The sequence below is a fragment of the Pezoporus flaviventris genome, unplaced genomic scaffold, assembly GCF_033815535.1.
Source record: "Pezoporus flaviventris isolate CSIRO_AGI_PZ_B2104156 unplaced genomic scaffold, CSIRO_AGI_Pfla_v1 ptg000031l, whole genome shotgun sequence".
NCBI classification, from domain to species: Eukaryota; Metazoa; Chordata; class Aves; order Psittaciformes; family Psittacidae; genus Pezoporus; species Pezoporus flaviventris.
The window spans coordinates 7,408,044-7,425,742 of NW_026892579.1; the positions used below are offsets into that span (position 1 = coordinate 7,408,044).

Below are 17,699 nucleotides of genomic sequence, written 5' to 3' on the forward strand. Positions count from 1 at the left end.
AATAATTGCTTCTTCAATTAGTGCAATTGATTTGCCTTCAGGAAATAAAAAGTGGAAGAGAAGACAAAGCTATGTTGTTTTTGCTGAACAGATGTACTAATTATGTGCATAGTTTTCGCATTTAATTGAGGAAAAGTCTCCTTATGCTTAGATTACCAGAAACTGTCTAGAATTTGCATTCAGTGATCCTAGACTTCATTGCAAGTCTTTCAAAATTCAGAATACATGTGCAATTTATATACTGAGATTTACTTGCATGTTGAGCATGTTTTAAAAGCTGTTAAAATGCCAAAGTTCAAGCTATGCATAAAACATTCTTTTACCACATTTGCTTTATGATACAATCTTTAATGGCAAACTGCACACCCTGTTGAAGCCAAAACTCAACCCAGTTTACAGCTATGTTTTGGTACCAAACATTTCACGCTGTTCAGATTCTATCTTCCTCTGCATGTGTCTACATGCATTCTCTCTTTGCCTTTCGGAGACAAAATAGGGAGATGGAAGACAGATGGAACACACTTATATGGATAAATTAGGTGAAATGAAGTGCATAATGTATTTGGTTTGTTTTATTTGATGCACATACCTCCATCCCTCAGAACCTGAGGTTTTTCTAACCAATCAAGTAATCTAAGGCCTTATTTTGAGGGAATATACTATACAGAATTGAGAGGGTAGAAGGTTGCTTCAAACTAAGTGCTTAAACTCAAAATTGTTTCTTTTTAAATGTTCTTCTCTGTGTATGGCTAAACACATGACTAAAAGTAATATTATTTTCTGGCAACAGATTACTGTAGATCTCATCTTTGGTCTCTTGCAGGGCTTAGATAATATTGAAGCAGCACTATGTAACAAAATACTAGACACTTGAATGATGTCTCCATTTACTGATCCTAGCAAAATAATTCTGTTGATTTATTCTTTTTTTCATGTATAGAGGGCTTTTCTTTGGTAAACATTTTTCTTTCCCTTTACAGATTTCAAGCATGTGTTTATTTTGCAACTGTCTTTCAAGCTATGTCATGTGGTATCCATTACCTAGCATCTGTGTTCATGGCTGTTACTCCTAAATTTGTATGTGGGATCCCTGGAAATGTGAGTAGTATTCTTTTCCACAACTCCTCCAGATCAAGCATAGAGGACATCTGGACACTATGGGCATCAGCAGAAAATTACATTGTAGTCCAGCTGGAAAATGGAGAAATTTGGGAACTTGATCAGTGCAGCAGGTCCAAACGAGAAGTCGGTTTGGATCTGACATATGAATACGAAGGCAACAAGTCCATATTTTCTTGTTCTGATGGATTTCTCTATGATGATACAAAGTGGAAGAGCACTGTTGTTACACAGTGGGATCTGGTCTGTGACCGAGAATGGCTTGCAAAATTAATACAGCCTACATTCATGCTTGGAGTCTTGTTTGGAGCAGTGATTTTTGGTGACATTGCTGACAGGTAAATTGCCATCCTCTGAAAACTAGCTTCAGAATGCAGTAGCTTCACGTATATCTACCTGTTTGTTGTTCTCATTCATCGTGTATTCATAATTATGTACTCCTAATTCAGGAGTTTTGGATATCGTATTATTCACAGTTATGTTTAACTTAATTTCTTTCTCTGATACTATTTTAAAATGTATTTGCAAATCATCTACTTTTATGTACTTCTACTTTATGTACTTTATCTACAATTATCATCAATTGTTCTAGGCCATTGCTCTGTGCAGCTAGCATTTTAGGCTCTTTGTTTAACAGGAATAGCAATAGTTAGTAGTAATAGCAACAGTAAAACCTGAGAGTAGGTTTTCATTTCATTTTCCATGAGGAGAGATTCCTTATGGAAACATATTTTTTTACTTCTGGATATTATAAACAGCCAAAGGGCTACTGGAAGATTAAAAATAGTGTATTTCAAAATCACAAATTTCTTAACCTCTGTCATGAATAGGGCTCTGTGGGGCTGATGAAAAGGCTTTGAGGGTTTGATCAGGCCCCATGTTCTTAAAATAAATACCCATACAGTATTTTTCCTTGCTGTCCAAATATAGTTTTTCCCTGAATAGTTAACTTAAACTTTAGTCTCTTGAAGGTTACTCCAGATGGGAGGAAAAATGGTTGTCAATGAGCTGAGCTGTAGTTTCACTTACTTACCAGCACATACAAAGTTCTGTTTGAGTATGAGGAGAGTCAGTCCATGGAGGGACTCAACCTGAGCAGTCTCTTGCGCAGAGTACTAAGGCTGTCTTTCAGCCCTCCACCCTCCAGCACTTCCTCCCTGGATGTTATCTCAGATCACGCACTGGGATCCAGCATCAGAGCAGGTCTCAGAAGCATTAGAGAGATTCAGTTTGTACATCTGTATCCTGCTTCTTTTGGTTTTCTCTCTCAACACAAGAACATACATTCCTACCTGAGAACAACACCCAGCTATGCCCCTCAATCCATATCAAACACCCAAACTATGTTGTACTTGGTTTTGTCTCTGGCAGTTCATGTACCTGTGTTTTGCTTTGAAGGCTTGTTTAGTGTTATTTATCTCTTTCTATAGAGGAGCTTGTTGACTAACAGCTCTGTCAGGTGAAGGGTTATGTTTTATCCTGCAGTCAACAGTATAAGCAGAAAAAGGAAACCAGGCATGTAAATTTCTGATTTCCTTCATTAGCACAACGCTATCGTGGGATAGTTACAACATGGCAATGTAAAGGTAAAGATGATCCTTTTTTTAATTTGGCTTTCAGAACATGTGGACTCAATCCTGCTTCCCCATCCAAGGCTTTGTAAAACTGTGTTTAATACAAAACCAGAATATAGTGCCAACATTTGCTCTGGATCCCTTTAAATCATTCATAGCTTTATTAATTAATATTCAGATGTGATTTATAAGGTTATGATCATATTGTTCTGATTTCCATTAATTCAAGCCATGGACAGCCGGTAAAGATAATACATACATTCTGAGTTGCAGATATACAAGTGTAGATTTTACAGCTGAAAGTGATTATTTTCTGACACATTCTGGCTGGTGGGAAGTAAGTTTATGGGTCTCTTCCATTCCCAATTAACAGACTTCCCAACAGAATTGTTCTGTCAGCTAGGACTCAATGGGATCTCTTCTGGCAGGGATCACAAACCAAATGTGCATGACTCCAGGTCAAGGTTGCAGAAAAATAGGGTTTGTTTCAATACAGAAATACTCATGAAGGAAAACTGATAAATGAGCCCACATCCCTGAAAGTCTTCAGACTGTCTGTGAAAACACAATATCCACATCTGTGAAAAGCTGTTGGCAGTGGACTAGGTAATAAGAGTCCCAGAGAATATTATCAGGGAAGAAAGGTGCTTTGTATTACACACATTTTGTATTACAGAACATTTGTAGATAAAATATAATGAATCCTCAATAGAGTCTTGTAGATATACTGCTGATTTCTAGGTTTTCTCCTCAGATGAGCTTCTTATTGCTAGTATGTGCTCCCTTATTTAGGGAGAACTGGCTCTATTCGGTATATTTTCTCTCTCAGACATGGGAAGAAGATAAACAAATAGAAGTTTCTTTTTACTAAATATCCTCCTTTTACACTGGAAATTACTATGTTGTTGATGTATTTGACATACATTTTTGCTTTTAGTAAATGATCTTCCTGAATTTCTGTATTTGCACATGCATGCTTCTGTGCTGTGATGCAATCAGAAAATTCAGGGGAACTATGTGATTGTCATTTATTGGGGAATTCAACTTTAAATAAGTGGACAGAGATATGTTACAGAAGCCTTTCATTACGATCCAAATTGGTTGTTTGGCAAGAGATGTCATGTGTTATCACAGCTGAATTGTGTTAGAAATTATTAACTATATACTACTTAATATAAAATATGTGAAAAAATGAGTCTTACCTACTGTCCTCATAAATAACAGAATACATTTGCAGATTAGTTACGTAGAAGTTAAACCTGAAACTGGAGATGAGCAGTAAGTAATTCTCCCTTCTGCACGTTGCTTCCAGCTAAGAATTGTGGAATGGAAGTTCCGTCCATAGGAGCTTCCTTTTCTTGAAGGTTGAAAGTACTGAAAAATGAATACAGGTAACTAAACTAATGTTTTTGTGGTGAGTGAAAGTATTAATTACAGTATTTTCAGACTCACTTCCAGATAGGCTTTCTGGAGTTGCAGAAAAATACAACTCCATTTTTTGGTCATATTTTAATGGAATGTTCGTGGTTATTCATAATTTTATTACTGCTGTGATTTTCAGACTGGGAAGACGGCGTGTTATATGGTTCACAAGTACTGGTCAGTTTGTATTTGGCATCGCAGTGGCCTTCACATTTGACTACTACAGTTTTGTGATTGTGCGCTTCCTCCTTGCTATGGTAAGAAAGGATGTTCATCCTGGTTCTTTCTACTTGTCATTTCCTACCCCTTCTCAGGAGAACCTCCCTTTATATTATTGCATACCTACTTCATTGTTCTAAAGTCCCCTCTGTTGCACTTATTTCAGCAGAGCAGGGAGAGTCTGAATGTTCTTGGACCACAGCAATTTACCTCTTTGAATAAATAGAAAGCGTCTGTATGAAGCAGTGTTTGGTACTTCCTCCGTCCCAACCTCTGCTGGACTGGTAATTAAATACCAAGTGTGAGCAGCAAACTTTGATTTCCACATTGCGGCTGCCATTGCATTTCTCCTTATTGTTAGAATTGGAGTATATTTTTCTTAAGATAGCGAATCTATAATTATGATTTTTATCTCTACTGTTTTGAGTGATGGAGGAGAGATGCACATTTTTTCTTCCATGTATCTCTTTGGTGTTTTAAGCTACATCTGAAATACTAAATACATAGGTAGACCTGTTAAACACCTAGATGTTTACACTGTACTTACGGTTATTCCAGTATACGTGTTTGTGCGTAATGACACACATAATTTTATATATGTGTATGATATATATCCATTATCCGATATTCAATATTTTTACATAGTAACCAATTTTGAGTTGCTGTTTTACATCTAGAAGTATATTTGTAGTCTTCCAGTATATGATGCATAAAGAAATTAGAATGCTATCACAAGAAAAATGATGCAACTTACTTAAAATAGGTTAGAAATTTGAAAATAATCACATAATTTATTTTGTTCCTGCTGACAGTACATTAGGCAAGACAGCATTTGCATCTGAGGCACCCTTTTCCTGATCAGAGCTCAGAAGGATTTCCTAGCAGGAAAAACTGCATGGGCATTTGAGCCTTAAACAGTGAGATCATCAGGAGTTCCTCTTCTGATTCCTTTAGCTGTTGATGCTAGAGGCTGTGGTCATTTAGAAAAGTAAAAAGCTCTGACTAGACCAATTCTGTAGGTTTTAACTGCCCACTGTGACTGACCTGCTAGATGGAGGTCTAAAGCTCTAGCCCCATGCCGCTAAGATCAGCACAGCTTTCCTGACAGGTTAAGTGGGTTGAGAATCAGAAATTATTAACTGGAATATTTTTAACCAGAAAACTGACTAATCTAAACAATATACTGGAATATTTTCTAGTCTAGATTTTCTAGCTGTGTTTTGAAATGTTTTGAGGTACCAAGAGTTTGACTGTTGCTAGAGAAATTGAAATATATATTCAATGAAGAAATACTATAATGCAAAACATGCCAGTAATTGCATTCAGTAGATAACATATAAGAACCTATAACCATATGAGATTCTCTTCCAACATTGTCAAACTTTGATTTAATGAGATAATTTACAAGGGTCTGGAAGGTAATTCACAGTAAATTTGCAGTTCCTTGATGTACAGATTATTAATAGTCTACTTAAAAGCCAAGGTTAGGATTTTCAGAAGTGGCAATTAGTTCACAGGACCTCACTTTTCCCCAGCATCCAGTTTGCTATGTCATGAGAGGACGTGATATTTGGAGGTGAAGGGCTTAGTGACATCAGCAAATTAGGCTCTTTTTCAGGTGTTTCTTGCTGACTCTCCCCCACTACAGAGAAACATACAAAAATCACATTTATAAATACAGTGCCTGGGCATTCTGAAGCTTTGAGTGAACTTTTTCTCCATCTGATTTGTTTGCAGGGGTTTTTCTGTCAGTGAGGGACATGCCAGTACAGTGACAAGCGTACATGAATGTGGAAGACTGTTAGCTGTTTGTTTTTACTGCTGATATACAAAGAAAGTAGATACAAACCTCACTACTGTTTTTGTTTCTCTCTCCCACCCCAAACCCCTAGGTTTCAAGTGGCTATCTGGTTGTGGCTTTTGTTTATGTGACTGAATTTGTTGGCATTAAAGCACGAACCTGGGCTTCTATGCATGTCCATGCTTTTTTTGCCATGGGAATTATGGTTGTGGCACTCGTGGGATTTTTGGTTCAGACCTGGTGGGTCTATCAGATATTTCTCTCCATAGCAACTCTTCCCTTTATCTTGTGCTGCTGGATGCTCCCAGAAACACCTTTTTGGCTCCTGTCAAAGGAAAGATACGAAGATGCACAAAAAGTAATTCATACAATGGCAAGATGGAATAAAGTAAGCACTCCCTGCAAAGTTTCTGAACTCTACTCTGTCCAACAAGATGATGTAGTGAGTGGCAGAATGGGTGACAGTGACACATCCTCAACAAAGAAGCACAACATCTTAGACCTGTTTTGTAACTGGCACATTGCAAGAAGGACCATCACAGTCTGGCTGATCTGGTTCACTGGGAGCTTGGGGTACTACGTCTTCTCCCTCAGTTCTGTCAGTCTAGGAGGCAATGAATATTTAAATCTCTTTCTCATAGGTAAATATTTTTGTACCTTATTCTGTTTATGACAGAACTAGAACATAACATTTAGAAACGTCTATAGATTTGACAGCCAATTTTAAAACTGTTTTCATTCAATTATGAACCCTCTTCAAAAAGTTTCTTGCTAACTCTTCAGAAAGTTGACTAACGCAGAAATGCCATTCACTCCAAATATTACTGTTTCTGGAAAAAAAAAAAAAGAGAATTTAAAATAATTTTTTGGTGTACAAAATTCTTCTCCATCTGTCTTTGCTTGTGAAACCATATTCTTCTTGTCTCCTCTTTGCCCTGCAAGCATATAGCAGATCTACACAAACACCAAGGGAAGCAGTCCAGCAACACAAAATTTATATGGCTCTGTTAAAGGCACAAACTAGGAAAATGAGAGGAAAAAAAAAAATTTAATCACTTATAATCATGATATTTTATGACTGTGTAGAAAATAATTTCATAATTCTCGGAAGCAAGAGTAACTTTATTTGTCTCAAAAGTGTATTTTTAATTTAGTTGTAGTATTCTTTTAATTTTAACTACAGTCTGGCTATAGTCTTCCTCTGGTACATAAGTTGTTTATAAAGGCAGCTCAGTGTATCAAAGGCCTGACCCAAAGCTTGTTAAGATCAGTGGAAATATTCCATTGACTTCTAGTTCAGGCACGCAGCTCTGAGCCAGTGAAGAACTGAATCATGTGCTTTGCTTTATGCAACATTCACTCAGTAGAGTGAATTCACATCAGTAGAGTGAATTCACATCAGTAGAGTGAACACGACTGTTCCTGTACATACACACACAGAAGGACTGGTCTCTCCTGAATTCAGTTTGTGTTGTCATGTATGATAGCATATTCATAGATTGCTATGTTGAAGAGAGGATGCTAGTATTGCACAGATAAGTAAACCGTCATGGTGGGGTACAGCGCGTAAATCACCATATCCGCCTCTTCCAAAAATATTTTAGCAGACTAACAAACACAGAATAATTACAACCTGCTTTTACCAACACAAGATCAAAATAGTTTCCTGCTATTATAGATGTATTGACATATTACATGTGCTTAGTGAAGGGGTGCAACATATTTGTTCAGGGCTGTATCTTACATTCTCCCTTGATTTTACACTGGGCATAGCAGCGTTCTTCACAAGCAAGTTGGGTTTAAGACATGTCTGAACTGGCTTAGGTTCAATATAATTTGTCTAGGTGCAAATCATGTTTACGCATGGTTTGTGAACAGTTGTAGCCTGTTCATTTAAAGGTAAGAAACCCCAGTTCCTTTAGAGCTGCAGAAGTTTTTCTCTGGAAAGAGACATTAGGAAGAGATGATCTGAGTAAGAGTGGGATATTGTAAGCAACTGCCCTCTTTTTAATGGACTCAAAAACTGGACCTGGAGAGACCTTGCTTGACTTATATGTTGGGGTGATTCTGGGCTGAAGCTGGGGGATGCAGATGTGCCTTTAGTTCTATGTCCAGGTGGAAGCTGGCAAATCCTGAGAGGTGTGTCAGTGCAATACTGGCAGTGTTCTTTGGGGGGTATCTAAGCTGTTGATGTGAAAATACCTGAAGCAGAAGAGCAGCAAATAGAGAGCTTTCAGTCACAAGTGCCAGGGTCATGGCCTTGCTGGTTTGTGTAATTTTCCACCTGAAAGAGAAACAGAGCTGGCCTGCATTGTGAAACCCATTTCCCTTGTCCTCTATCAACTCCTACCGTATTTTAGGCCATGTTTTCTGCCTTCTGCTGCCATTTCTGTTAACAAATGAACTAGCCCAACACACTGCTTATCTCTAGATTTCACTTATTTATTACCCTCTAGATTAAACTAATCCTCATAAAGAGGAAGTTAGAGTTACAACATGAATGTGTGTAATCATGACTTAAAATAATTTCATCCTGACAGGTGCTGTGGAGTTGCCTTGCTATGTCATTGCTTGCATTGGGATGGACAAACTGGGAAGGAGAAACACACTCATTCCGTTCCTTATTTTAAGTGCACTGATCTGTGTTTTAATTATGTTCATACCTCAGGTTAGTCATGTATTGTTGAAAGTGTTCCTATAGTCAAAATCGATTTTAAAGGCTCTTGTCTGTAGATGGCAGCTGCTCTTTCTGAAGCATGTAGCTGATTAAAAGTGGTTTTTAAATTGCAGCTATCAATCTAAGATAGATTTTTGTATTTTCAGTGCAGGCTTCACTATTACTGCTTGTTTAAAGAAGGATCACAACTTTTGAAGGATTTAAATGAAGTTTGGAACTGTTATTTTCTGGAGATTTATTTAATTGTGCTCTCTTTCAATAGGAATTCAATATATTAATTATCTTGGCAAATATGGCTGGAAAATTTTCAATAGGTGTGGCATTTGGCCTTATATATCTCTACACAGCAGAACTATACCCAACAATTGTAAGGTAAGAACTTTTGCCAGTTATGTATTTTTTATTACTTTGCTCTTACTTCCTTTCCATTGTTACGCTCTTGTGCTAGATCAAACAGCTCTTGGCATCAGTGGCAGTGGTCTGAAAGATTTGGGATGGGATGAGTTCCTTGGCTGCTTCAGAGATGCCTAGGGCTTGGCTGTACCATAAATTTTGACTCAGTTTTCATACCATGTGCATTGATTGATTTCATTGCAGAAGTAGAAGAATACTCAATGGGAACTAGAAGAACAGTAGTTTCTTAAGCATTATTTATGCCTTTCTTACAAGTCCTGGTTTCTTACGTAGTCCTTTGGTCGATGCTGAATGATGACTCTGGTTTTAATCTTAATTATAGAAGCAGCTGAATTTTGCTACAATATAAATCTGCATCAGTGTAGCAATAGCCTCCTGGTGTAATTGCTTAAAGACACATGGACATTTTACTGATGTTTTAAGTGGCTGTGCATTTCTAATTGTTTCCTTTATCTGCCAGAATTTTTATCAAAGTCTTTGTTTTATGTATAGATCACTTGCTGTTGGAAGTGGAAGCATGATGTGTCGAGTAGGAAGTGTGGTTGCTCCTTTCTGTGTATATCTGAGAAGTGTCTGGATTTTCATGCCACTTGTAAGTATTTATTTCAATGGTGAACATTTCTGGTTTTGAAAATGCATCCTGAAAATTTCAGGAACCAAAAGCTGAACTTGTATCTTGAAAAGGAAATTGAGTGAACCATTCCTGTTTAAAATTTTAAGTCTCAAAGATTAGTAACTTCATATTGTTAAAAATATGCAGCTGAAGCAGAAGGGAAACTTTGAGTCACTGAAATCTGTTGAAATGGAAGACATAAAAATGCTTATGCACTGAATCCTAGTATAAAATTGCTAAAAATACTTTCCATAAAAATATACTTCATCTACTATATAACATTTGGGAAGCGTCTTAGTCTGTAATTATTTACTTTGCAGGCCTAGAAGTTCTGGACCATGCTCCTGATTTATTGTAACCTTTTTTCAAAGGCATGGTTCTTCCATTCTGGAATTCACCATGGGTGGCTGTTTTTTCATTGCATCCTTGCAATAGCCTTCCAAAAGATCAAGAATATCTTATGCTTACTATACTTAGTCTTCAGAGCTGACCCAAAGCTTCCTTTTTGTGTTTTTCATTTACAAGAACTGAACAAAACAATTCATAAAATAGAAAAAGAGAAGCAAATTGTACATTGATGAGGTTCATGGTGACTTTGACAAGCAACAGAACCTTAGATTCATTAAGCACACCCTATTTGTAGGTAACTCCAGGTCATGCTACCATTAGGTTTTGTCTTCATATCAGAAGGTGAAAATGTAACAGGATGTGTCTTTAATCTTACTCTAATTTTGTTTACCAGTTTGGAATTTCCTGAAAAAGTGGAATTGTATTCCTTTGATTTTGCAACTATAAAATCTTCAATTACAGATGCTAGAGATTGGTTTCAGATAATTCTTGGGAACTCGTTCCATTATTTAAACTAATTACTTTCAGTTGTTTTGGATTAAAATTAAGAGGATGAAGGAGACCACAAATTAATTTATTCCCTCAAGCTCCTATACAAGCCAAGATATCATCCCAGGAAAGACAAAGAAACATTTGCACAACAGAGTGGTCAAGGGAGAGCATTCTTTTTCTGTTGTCAGTGTTTTGCCTTTACTGGCTGAGATAAGCTTTATCTGTGCAGAAGCGCTGCAGTTAAACCACAGATGGGGAAATGCTCAAACATGCTGGAGAGCAGTGCAAATCGCAGTATAAACAGAGGATTATTTCAGCTATGAACAATTCTCAGTGTACAAAAAGTATCAGAGTATTTGTAGAGTTGTGTAATAGTTCACAGTGAGTATGTTTTCATTATTAACTCCTATTATAAAACTTTTTTCAGTTTATTAAATAGGCTTGCCTTGAGTTGGAGCATAGTGTGGCAAGTCTCAGGTTACGTAAGTGTTTTGGAATGGAAATGAAATCAAATGGATTACATTTGTAAGTAAACTGATATACATTGTGTTGATCTGTTGTATACACCACACATTGTCAAGCAGTTACTACTGCCATTTGCTAGACAGTCTGTCTCATGTACGGTTATGCCACCTGTGAATAATGCGAGCATCTCATCTGAATGTCTATAAATCTAGAGTAATTTGCCAAGTATGTTTTTCATGTGACAACTTTCTAGAAAACTTACAGTAAAGCAACTGCTCTATGTATAGCCTATTTCTGTTTCTAAGCTGTTAAGAATTATGTTACAGTAGCCTTTTAAAAGGCTTGATTTTTCTCTCAGATAAACTATAAATTATAAATTAAAAAAAAACTCTGCTGAGTTCAGTAAAGTAAATGAATGCAAATCCTTTGTACTTGATTTTCAGGACAAAATTTAACCTTTTTATGTTGAAATAGGAATTTTGTGAATAAGATCATATCTAGATTAGTTCAGAGCCATCCGATGTGGATATAAATATGAACAGCAGACTAGAATAATCATTTGCTCTCTGAAGTAAAAGTATTATTTTGTAGGGATATTTAATTCAAATTATCTTTGTTCTAGACTAAATGTATTAAGTCCTGATCTTAGACCACTGTGAAGTTAAAACTGTTGCTCCACATAGGGAGGACATATGAAAAACGGTGGTAAACCTTATTTTGAAGTTTTTCATGGCAGCTGTTAGAAGCTGCTGGCTGTACTGAAATGCTGGGAATACACTAAGAATTTGACTAAGCAGAAAGTCAGATTTCAAATTAAGACCCTGAAAAAGCAATGAATTTAAGCAGGTACTTCTGTCAAATTAACTTCAATGGAGCTTAAACATACTTAAATATTTTGTGCAATATCTTAATCCATAAGCATTTAATTCATTGATTATATCAGAAGAAGATTTTCTGATGCTAAATTATATATGTAAAATAGTACATAAATACAAAATGTACACGTTTTTTATGAGCAAGCAAAGGGCTAAATTATGTCAGATGCCTCATGAAGAAGTATGCCAAGATAAGATTTCAGACTTGTTTTGACTAAATGTGAGTAACTTCATTGGTAAGTGTGATTACTGACCCTGAAAAGGTAGATGACATTTGAGAAGTCCTTTTGTTAATATAGTGTGACTTGTCTTATAGTCTCTTTTTTTGTAGGAAAGTTTGGAAAATGCTTTGTAGAGTGAGGGAGAAGGAAAATACACTGAATTAGTCAGCATGCAGTAGTTTTCCCATTGAAAAAGAAAGAAAACTAGCACGTGGTGAAGTTAGAGTTAAGAGAGTTGAGATGAAAAGGCAGGAAAGCTGGTGGTGTTTACGCTTACCCAATAGTGGGAGTTCACAGGGCAATAAAAGTTAGGTTCATGAGGAAGGAAAACATGAAAAGAATGCAAAGTGTCTAAAAGAATAACCAAAACAGAGAAGACACACATACTTGAAGCACACAGGGTTGCTTTAACCGTGTTCAGCTGGCAATCAGTAGTGACCCAGTTCTCCTAAACTCCAACTGTATGAGTGTCCATGAGCTTCAATATCCTTTACAGCCCTTAATATCCTCAAATATAAACTTACAACAGCCTAAAGGATATCTATAAGAAAGGTTACTGTGGAATAGCTGCTATGTGTCAATTTATCCTGTCTTACCATGACAGAAAATCACATCTTGATAGTGAAGAGTTTTACCACTCAGAGGTGAGACCTTAGTATTTTGGAATTAATTTTTAAAGATCACTCCTGCCACATATCTATGTCTACAAGGATTTCCTTCAGTTTGCCACTCATTGCCACTTCCAATGGTCATATTACTGCTAGGATTTTTTAAAGTTTATTTTTCATGGTAAAAGCATGACTATTTCATTTCCACTGTAGTTTGTAGTATTTGACAGTATTTTGCTTTCTTTTGTATTTTGTCAGCCTCTATATTTAATAGAGGACTGTATGCAACAGTGTGGCTTCTGTTTTTTAAAAGCTTCTGCTTCTGCTTAAGATAAGTTGTCCTCTTCTGTCAGAGGGGAGGGGAAGCAAAAGCAGCATGGTGCATGTGCATGAAAATAGCACAGCTCAAGGCTACAAGGGAGAACTTCTATTTTAAAGCACCTTTCTGACTTAAAGAGAAAGTCTGGCTTAACTGCAGATGGTAGCTGGCCAGTTCTGTGTCTCTCACACACAGTCTCAAGCTGTGTGTGAGAGACAGAGGCACAGTGATTCCAAATGTTCTCTCTCACACTTGGAAAGAAAGTGTTAAACAAAGAGGACAGACCTGAGAATCAGCATAGGGCAAGACAAGGATAATACAGCATCAAAGTGCACAGTCATAAAATGGAAAAACACTGAGGCCAGGCCTGATGTGCTGTGCAGAAGTTTTTCTATCAAGAGAGATTTGGGTCATTTATAACCTAATGTTGGAAGAATGTCAGAGTTTTAATGTTCTGTATTCAAAGGAGGGAAATGGGAATTGTTCTCATTGAACAAGTCACAGAAATTAAGGGAAAGGAAAGATACTCCTAGAGCATGTGTGCGCTTCTGTATCTACCCCACATAATCCTGATCCCTGCACCACTCATGCTGAAGTAAGCTGTTGTTATGGAGCAGTGTACACCATGGACAAATCCAAGATATGATCCCACTGCAAATTTCAGTTAATGTCTGCACCCTTAACAGCTCTTTGAAACTGATTTTAGCAAAATGTTCTTGTTGAGAGCTAGCTCATTATCTGCTGAAGAGCTCTCCAGAGCAGAGAAGTACACTTTTGTGCAACATCAGGCAAACAAGCCATACTGAAGAATTCTGATCTGGCTGTGTGCAGGCGGAACACACACACAGGTACAGGAGGAATAGGTTCAGGAGCTGGAGTATGGATTGAGATTACAGGTGGCAGGGAAATTGTACCTCTGTGAGCATGTATGTAAAAATAAATGTATGAAATCCTAGAATCAGTTCTTAAATACATACCTGATAGTAGAAATACCAGATTAAGATATATGTATTGTTTTCTCAAAATGATTCCTCCTTGTGCTGTATTGATCTCTTGTGAACAAAACACTTCACTTGCTCCTCGTTAGTTCTGCTGCATAATCTTTCATTTATGCAACAAAAAGGGAGACCTTTTATACAGACAACATTTAAGACTTAGTCTTTGCTTTAAATTACAGCTCTTTGTGCTTAATCTAAACATATTCTCAAGCAAGACTGAAGATATGCATAACTTGAAAGACATTTCTACCTTTACAACTACTGTTTATTTCTTCTAGTTGCTTGTTGGGATCATGGCTCTTCTGAGTGGAATATTAACAATAATGCTTCCAGAAACACTGGGAAAACCATTGACTAATACTTTGGTGGAAGCTACAGAAATTGGAAGAAACAAGAAAAGCTGTTCAGAAAAGACTCCTCCAGCACGTAGTGGTGCACCATTAGAAAAGATAGAGATGTTTGGTCAAGAAAACAGTCAGCACTGAGAAATAAAGCAACAGCAAAATGGCTGTTCCCAATTTTAATCATTATCTAATTTATAAGATCTTTTTATTCAAGAAATGTTACTGTACTATAATATCTGTGCCTTTTACTTTGTTTCCCGTCTTGCCTTTTCGTTAGAGCAAGCATATAAGACCTTTGCAACTGAGGTACTGCATAAACTTTGATAGGATTTATAGTTCCTTACCCAGACTTTAGAAACTTACCCAGACTTTAGAAAACCTTCTGACTTGCTGTGGAGAGTTGGAATGATTACTGCAAATGTTGCAACATACCTGATTACACATAGGTAAAAAATATGGCAATTCTTTGCTTCACGTTTTCTGCTGTTAGATTTGCAAAACCACCACAAAGTGCCCTGTCCACTCTTGTCCTATTGCAGCTGACAGTTACAGGCTTAAGACTTCAACACACAGTAAACTCAGACAGTTGTGATTCAAGACAGGAGCCCTAATGCTGCATTAAGTCATATCAATAATTTTAAAGTTAAACTAATTTATTATTCTTCCCCCCCCCCCCCCCCCCATTTTCTACTAGAAAAGGTGCCATTACTAATAAAGGAAAGTATTCTGTGGAACAGCTTCAGACTGAAAAAATAATACTAAGTTTGCAAAATGTGCAAATAGTTTGTATATTCATTCTGTTGAATGGGAAATGTATTTTTATTAGTGGTTTAGAAAAATGGGTCTCATTCAGGCTCTCTGCACAGAGGTAGACTTCTTAGTAGAGATGGTATCTACACCATTTTCCTCATAGATCAGCTGTCTTTAGCTCATTTTTTCCTTGTACTACACAAAATCAGTTAGGAAAATACAATTTTAAAAATGCTAGCTGGAGGACACTGATCAACACAAACAGAAGGTACCAGTTACTCTTGTAGTTTTAGTCAGTGTCTGTAAATGTCCCACTGTTGATCTACACCTCATGTGTAGATCAACACTTACTGGCTGGTGTGGTGATTCTGCCTTACAACTGTGGACCACAGAAAACTGGTAAATACGAATGCATGCTACTTTTATGGCTTTCTGTCCCACCTCCCCTTTTTCAGTCTACCTCCAGACCTGGGCGTTTCTTGCTTGCCCGAGTATCCGTATCCTCTTTGCTTGGCCACCCTTGGCTTGAGAGGAGCATCAGAAGAAACTTCTGCATGTTGAGGTTCAGACAGCTCTCTCTTGCTTGAGCTGTGTGAACCCTGTCATCCCTGGTTTGAAATGAGAGTTTTTCTCATCTTAGGCACATACCCTTACACTAGCTGGTACAATTTCATCAAAACAAGTTATCCTTGTTTACTTCTTTGCCATCTACCCCAAAATCAGACATCTATATTACTGTAGATAGATATTCTATATGCTGTAGAGATTAGTGGCCACATTTTTCAATTCTATCTGCACAGTCAAATTAGTTCCAATTACTTCTGAAACCAGAATAATGATTTATATCCCCTTATAAAAGATTTTTATTTTCTTCACTGCATTGTCCTAGAGCGTCAAATAGCATTTTGGTCCTGGTGTTAGGACAAAATCACCTCCTATATTAGGACTAAAATGCTTCAAAGCAAAAAACAGTAAGTTTAAGTTCAGGGAGTTTCTGTGTAATAATTACATGGAAAGCAGAAAGGAATCTTCATGTTTCCTTCAATTGTGTGGGTGTTCCAGTATTTGCAGAGAAAACCTCTAAAGAGAATGGCATAGAATACTGTGGTTTCTGTCCAAATATATTAGTTCAGCAAAAGCATGTGCTTAACCTTACCCGCATGAGTAACCACATCTTTATTCAGATAATGACTTGAATACATACTTTTATGAGTGAAGATACAATTACTCACATGCTGTGGGTTTTTGTTTTGCTGAAGAGCAGACCTAGTATTCTTCCACTGCTTTCATATCCCCCTCCAGTTCACAGAGCAGAACTCTCCTTATCTGCAAGATCCTTTGGCTAACCCTGCATGCTCTGCCTTAAACAAGGGTTTAACCGTGCTAAGGGAAAATGTCATGCGATACACCTAACAAGGAATTGAATTGGTACTGTCTGGCATTGCAACCACCCTGCCCCTTGACAGCTCCAAGTAATTGCATTATTTTGGGGTTTTTCCACACTGATAACTCCCTCTTTTATTAGTACAAGGTCCTATCTTAAACTCCTTAGTCTTAAGTGCAGGGGACAGTAAGTCTGCTTTTAGCAAGGTACTAAGGAACTATTAAAATTAATTTTTCTACTTCCTTACCTGCTGAATAACTGATCTGGGAGTTACCCTACTAAGAACAGACAGTGCATGTTCTGTGTTCCTTTGACTTGAGGGATTCAGGACCTAGTAATCTGTTACTGGTATACATAAAGAAAATAAAGAAGAAAGCAAAAACTTACATGAACCAGTGATACTGAGCAATGCTTACCAGCTAAAATCTAATGATGATTCTAAAGTACAATGTAGTTTGATAACTTTTAATCCCAAAAGTCAGTTCCTCCTGTCACTGAAGTCAGTTGGTACTTGGTCTTTGATTCAAATTAGATCTGGATTTCACTGAACTAATGATGTTACTTTTTGCCCTAGAAATAAAATTTTTATTGATCCACAGGTACACCTTTTGTGATTTTATGCATGAATAGCTTAAAGGATGCCTCGGGTTATCCTATTCTTTAACCTGAGAAAGCATATTACTGTAGAGAAGGAAATAGCATGTGTCTATATGTCTCTAGCATTTCTGTTTGCTTGTTTTTTCCATATGGACAAAAATATGTTTAACACTAGTTACACATTATAAATGTAGTGTTGACAAGGTGAGTTGATGTCTTTCTTTAAATATTCATAGATTATCTAAATCTCTCATAAAAGGACATTGAGTTTGAGAAGGCTTCTGTCTCTGTGGGGTATATTTAACTGTTGTTGCTCATGGAAAGAATTACTTTTCAGAGTTTCTTATCTGAGTCCTTAAGTTCCTTTATGTTTGCATTTCCCATCTCTATCTTAGTGCAAATTGTGCTGATCAATGTCTCGGGGGTTACATAATGGTTTATGAGGTAGATTAGACAGAC

General features: G+C 37.0%; 1 protein-coding gene across 2 annotated transcripts in view; it reads left to right on the plus strand.

Annotated features, from left to right (window-relative positions):
* Positions 1–17,241, plus strand: part of SLC22A16 (solute carrier family 22 member 16) — a 31,746-nt gene extending 14,505 nt beyond the window's left edge. For both annotated transcript variants that reach the window (XM_061460101.1, XM_061460103.1), the window contains exons 2-8: positions 981–1,457; positions 4,255–4,372; positions 6,227–6,776; positions 8,676–8,803; positions 9,075–9,184; positions 9,719–9,818; positions 14,444–17,241. In XM_061460101.1, coding sequence (XP_061316085.1) covers positions 981–1,457; positions 4,255–4,372; positions 6,227–6,776; positions 8,676–8,803; positions 9,075–9,184; positions 9,719–9,818; positions 14,444–14,650 — 1,690 coding nt within the window. In that variant the 3' untranslated portion in view covers positions 14,651–17,241. The remainder of the gene's footprint in view (positions 1–980; positions 1,458–4,254; positions 4,373–6,226; positions 6,777–8,675; positions 8,804–9,074; positions 9,185–9,718; positions 9,819–14,443) is intronic.
* The last annotated feature ends 458 nt before the right edge of the window (positions 17,242–17,699 follow it).